At 37.9% G+C, this 6,217-nt stretch overlaps 1 protein-coding gene across 1 annotated transcript; it reads left to right on the forward strand.

Annotated features, from left to right (window-relative positions):
- Positions 1-2,278: 2,278 nt before the first annotated feature.
- LOC131077433 (uncharacterized) lies at positions 2,279-3,875 on the forward strand. Its single transcript, XM_058014928.2, has one exon. The coding sequence runs from the start codon at positions 2,295-2,297 to the stop codon at positions 3,255-3,257; it is 963 nt and encodes a 320-aa protein (XP_057870911.2). The 5' UTR covers positions 2,279-2,294; the 3' UTR covers positions 3,258-3,875.
- Positions 3,876-6,217: the final 2,342 nt, after the last annotated feature.

The following is a 6,217-nucleotide window of genomic DNA, read 5'->3' on the forward strand; positions in this document are numbered from 1 at the left end:
CCGATTATTACATCCTCTTATCTCAAGTTTGACACAGATTTTATATCAACTTTGCCTTAATTCTGCCTCGGCTCTGCGTTTCTGCTAGGTCTCATATTTACTTTGTTAAACTGGAGGAATCGAGAATGGGGGGGGACAGGCTCAAACTGGAAGCTGATAAAGTTGATGAGTTTAGAGCTAAAACGGTAGTGTGGTTCGTCTGCTTGGAGGGCGACATTGATAAGTTCATGGAAAATATGAAGGGAAATGATGAAAGACTCTCCAAGCAATTTGTGACTTTTTGGGAAGACATAAGAGTTACCATGGGGGGTATCTCATTCGAAAGCAATGAAGAGGTCATAGCCCAGGCGACAGGTCTTTCTATGGAGGGGAGGAAATGGAAAAAGCAGAGCCGTATTGCGGATACCACCAGCTTGAACCAGTTCTTTCGTGAGGGCAAAAACCTTGATAAGAGGGCAGGTGGATTCAACCAGGAGGAGCTCCCTTCCCCGTGGGATGAGGTCTGTTACATTGTGATGAAGTATGTCACGCTAGAGGGAAGGTGTGGTATCTTCTATTACTACCATCTCCCTTTCCTTAACCATTTGAGAAATAAGGACTATATTTCCATTCTGTTTTTCTTGCTACATTCTCTAGATGCTAATGTAAAGGACATTGCTGAAGCTAAGAAAAAGGGGAAAGATTTCCCTATCCTCCACCACGGCCTCATTCTTCGCCTGTACAACTTCCACCTCACTCTTTGCCCGCCCCGTTCTATCTCTGTCCAGAATGTGACTAATAATAGTCCTTGGACTCACCCTATGGCTAAAAATGATGCTAGCCCCCCTCAGCTCCCGAAAATTGGTTCTTGCAGCAAGAAAACAAAAAACCACTCCCCTGAAGAGGTCAGAACTCCAAAGAAATTCAGAATCCAGGAGATTGATTCTGACATGGATATCACTGACGAGGCCAATACCCCCTGCCGCTCTAGCAGGCTTGCCTCTAAACCCTCGGAAAAATCTTTGAGAGACCCCTCCTCTTTGCATGACACTAGAAATTCTATCCCAACTGATAATGTGATTTTGCTCCACCATAACCCGACCCCTCACTCTGTCAGTTCCACCCAGGCTTTTGAAAGCCCCACTTCTTCAAAGAGTCCGGAGCCTACAAATTCCCCTTCCCCGACTTTCAGACTGGAAAAAATGATGGTTGTGGAGGAGGTGAGTAGCATAAAAGAGGAGGAGGATAACAACCTGGCGGAGTTGGAGAAAAAAATGGTGGCCCTTTCTGATAATGTGCAAGATATCACCAGCAGACTGGAGGCGGCGGAATCCAAAATGCATGATGTTTATAAATTCGCGTTGAATGTGATGCGCTACTCGGCTACCACTTTGTGCCTCATGCAGGAAAGTGTGTCCAAGGGTAAAGGCAAGGATGATGAGGACTACAAGGCCCTGCTTAAATTCCTCACCAAGGAATGGGCAAGAAAGCTCCTCCCCAAGAGGAGCCATGGAAAAAAGAAGTAATTCTCTTAATGCGGCGGAAAACTGGTTTTTTGTTTACATTTAGTAGCCTACGGGTGGATAGTGTTAGCCTATGTTTTTGTTTGAATTTCTATGTTTATTGCCCTGCATGGCATATGTCTAAAACTCTATTTATTACTGCTTTATTCCAGCTAAACTCACGTAGAATGATAATAGTTTTTGATAGAGGTAAAAGGTTGTAACTCTGCTGATTATATGCGGACAGTGGTTCTGCCACTGTTCTCCTTGTTGTTCCTATGGGTTAGCCCCCTGGTTTTTTGGCTGCTTCTAATATCAAAAACAAATTTAATCACTGAAATCTTAAAAAATAAAATTGAATTAAACTACTAATAACCTAACCAAAATTTAACTTTTAAATATAATACAATAATAAGAAATAATTATTTTTTATTGAATCAAAGTAAGAGTACAAACAATAATTAATAGCTTAAAAGAGAATGCATCACAACCTAAAAGGATTGCAATATGTCATCAATAGGCAGCACATAACAGCAAGCAACTGAAAGATATAAAAACAAAAAAAAACAACTTGAAAAACATTTTTACTTATTTAACCCCAAAAAAATCTACATTTAGAAAAATGACCATGACATGAAAACTATCGTTAGGTAATAAAATTTAAAAAAAAAACTAAATAATGCTGTACCACAGATGCCTTATTTATTTAGCAATGAATTATTAATTAAGTACATTAAACGAAGTCAAATGGTATGTAGTAGGTTTGACTGTAGGTTTGGGGCACGCATCTCTTATGACCTCGTTCCGGCAGAGATGCCAAGGCAAAAGTTAAGCATGGGAGGCCGGATATCTCACCAGATGAAGGTGGCCATTGAAGAAATAAAGCTCAAACATGTGCAGCACAAACAGGGCATCGAATTTCCCGGCTCGGATTTTCACGCCAGCGATCACAAGCAATGGATGCTGAGTTCGAATCTCAGCAAGGCACCGCTGAGACAAATAATGTGGCCAGGCACTCACGACTCTGCCACAGACGGCATGGGGTTTCTTCTCCTGGTCCGGCCTCTCGTGCAGTGCCAGACATGCTCTGTCTATCAGCAGCTCCTGAAAGGCACCAGAGTGTTGGACATCAGAGTGGACCACACCATGCATGTCTGTCACGGTCTCATTCAAGGCTATTCTTTACATATTGTCATCCAACAGGTCTTGAAATTTCTTTCTGAGACTTCCATGGAATTCATCATTTTACAGTTTCGAACAGAGTATGGCCACAGAGACCCCCCGGAGATCCAAAAATGGCTGATCCAGCAGCTTGGAGATTATTTAATTGCTCCTGGAATGAGCGTTTTTGGGAAAACTTTGGGCGAATTGATGCCCAAGCGAGTTATTTGTGTATGGAAACCCTCGTCATCGTTTTCCGCTGCTGTTTCTCCTTTATGGAGCTCCGGATTTCTGAGGGATAATTGGATTGATACGGATCTTCCGGCGACCAAATTTGAGAGTAATATGGAGTATCTGGCGGCTCAAGTGCCTGTGGATTCAAGGTATTATTTTTACAGAGTGGAGAATACGGTGACTCCGCAGGCAGACAGTCTGGTGTTCTGTGTGAAACCTGTGACGAATCAGATTAGAGGGTTTGCCCGATTGTTTATCTCACAGGCTTTTCGCAGAGGGTATGGCGATAGGCTGCAAGTGTTTTCCTGTGATTTTATTGATGAAGACTTTGTGGACGCCTGTATTGGAGTTACGCTTGCCAGAATGGAAAATTCAAAGTAGGAAGGATTTGGGTTCTTCTTCTTATAGGGGAAAGGACCTAGTAGTTGAGCATGTTTCAATTGTTGTGAGGGTTGTTGATACCTTTTGTTCCAAAAATTGAACAAATAAAATCTATTGTTTGAAACAAAAAATATCAATTTTTGTTAGGAAATGTACCAACAGTTGTTAGGAAATGTACCAATAGTTGTTAAGAAATGTACTAATATTGTAAAAAGTAACCAATCAGGTGATGCCACATCGGCTGCACAACTATTGGGGTCTCTAATGCACGTCTATTGGTCTCACTTTTTTTGGGGCTGTTTTGGACACCTTGGCAAAAAGCATGCTGATGTGGCATCATATTTGATGATGTGGCCCTGAAACCTTAGTTATAAGCAGGGGACTTGCCAAGTAAGCTGCTGTAAAAAAATCGGAGTGATTCGAAATTTCCAAATAGGATTTTGAGAAGCGTGAAGTTAGGGTGCACGACTACTGGGTCCTTTCCCCTACTTAGTTACTGTTCATCGCTTTCCTTTCTGTACGGTTTCCCAATTGAATTTATTGGATTGTTGAAACTTCTTTTTCTTTCAAATGATCACTGGCAGTTTGTCAAAGCGACATTTGAGCCACTTTAGGCCAGATCTATTGGCTCCCCTATTTCATGGGGTTCTACTGATCATGCTCTTGGCATAACAGAGTATAAACTCATCTTAGGAGTAATTTAAGGAATCTAACTGATAAATGCATTAGCGTAGAGGTTAAAAGAAAGAAAGGAATATATGTTTTTAAAATAAAATTTAGGGTAATATAATAAATCGAACAATACATTAATTTACTTTACAATGATAGTAAATTTTTTAATAATAAAAGAAGATTAAGAATTTGGTTGTATGCATAATATGGAGTTATTTTTATTTATTATGGATTGTGTTTAGTATTTTATAATTATATTTGGGATTATGATGATATGATAATTTGTAAAATGATTTATTGTTTGTTTTGGTTTAGTTTTGCATTATAGAAATGATCTTTGTATTTACATATTCAAACTTTGATCAATGGATTCAATGTTTGTTTGTGGATTCAATCTATGTTTGTTTGTGGATTCAATCTATGTTGGCTTGATTTGGTTTAACTCTTTTGCCTTTGATATTTGATTTGTTGCTTTGAATTTAATTGGTATCAACAAATATAGTTGGAATTTGTTGTCGAAGAAATTTCTTTTTAGTCAAATCCCTTTAGTTTGAACAACAATCAAGGACATTCTAAGCAATTGTGCAATATTTCCTAATCTGTTGCTAATGATATAGATTATGCTCTCAAATGTAATGATGTGATGAGCAATCAAGGGAGATAATGAATCAATTCCTAATTTTTTTAGGGTTTTTCCTTTCCACCCTAGCATGGAAATGAAACATTTTATACTCAAGTCAACAAGTAACAACTAGATGTCACCATAATTAAACTAGAATTTGACATGTTTGAGGGTCAATTCTACACTCGTGGATTCAAGATGATCTAAGGGCATAGAAAAATTAAGATCTAATTTGAACTCTTGGGATGTGTGAAATCAAGTTTGGTCAAGGCTTTGGTTAATTGTTAAATTTTAGGCATAATCACAACACCTATACACTAGTCATTGCATCTATCTGACAAACAAGTCAAAGAGTGTTTAGAATAGAGGATATACCTGTGTGATGATATTTTTTTTATAAACATGCCAAGTACTATTTAGTTTCGACCACATTTTAATGGAAGGACTTAATATAATTGTATATTAACAAATGGCGCTCAAATTCAAAATTAGGTTCCTTCACTCATGTTGTTACCCATTCATATTCACACATCTTCCCATGCAATTGGCTACATCTTATCCACATCCACATATATTTTCACATGATCTAACATTTATTATGCATATTAAAGTCCCTTGTGGGTAGACATGCATTCCTTACCTAGAATATTATTGTTTGCATGTCTTAGGTCAATCTCATGAGAAAGAAATCAATCCTATACTCATGGATCTAACCCCAAACATTTTAAAATTAAAATTTATATATTTTTAGATTCCCATTCATTTCTCTCTTACCATGGACCAACTTGGTACATGTAAATGGCATGATTTATTGCTATGTACCTATATGTAAAGGTATTCAATGTGCTTCATTTATGATCTCATTGCACACATTTGAACTTCATTCAATCAATCACTCAAATATCATTCTAGAAATAATTCAATTGGTGCATTAAAAGGAATTAGAATACGAATAATAATTATCAAATATTTACATGTCCAAATATTATTATTCTCAATCAATTTTATGACTACAAAATATGACGTATCAAAGGGTTTGACCTAGGAGAATATAATCCTTGTTATCCAATTATCTCCCCTTGATGTTTCTAAACATGTCAATCCTATGTAGGGGCACACCCTTTCATCCTAATTAAGTTGGCCTTATGAAATAACTAAAACTAATAAATGAAAATATCAAGGTTAGGCATGCCACAATTGTTGGAATCCAATAACACTGAGAGGGGGGGTGAATGAGTGTTATATTGGAATGATCAATTTTAACCTTATTAAAACATGCATACACCAACTGGTATACCGGTACATACAAAATTGAAAGAAGTAAAGCAACCAATAAGCCAATCACATAAATGAGAATCATAACGCACAAAATTATATGTGGAAAACCTCAAAGAGGAGAAACCACGGTGGGATTTATGACCCACAATATCAATCCACTAGCCATATGAAGAGATATTACAAAATATAGTGGCCTGCACCTGCAGGAAGGCTTATAGCCTAGAGCACACTGCTCAATCACAAAAGGAGATTCACTGACTACATATAAATCTAGACTATAATCTGAAGAAGTGTTGAACTGCAAAAGATAGCATCTTCTATGCCAGAATACAGTTTCGGTTAAGCTCTGTTTGTTCCGGTCTGAAACCCTATACCCTTTACGAGAATA

This window comes from Cryptomeria japonica, chromosome 3 (assembly GCF_030272615.1).
Source record: "Cryptomeria japonica chromosome 3, Sugi_1.0, whole genome shotgun sequence".
Lineage (NCBI taxonomy): Eukaryota > Viridiplantae > Streptophyta > Pinopsida > Cupressales > Cupressaceae > Cryptomeria > Cryptomeria japonica.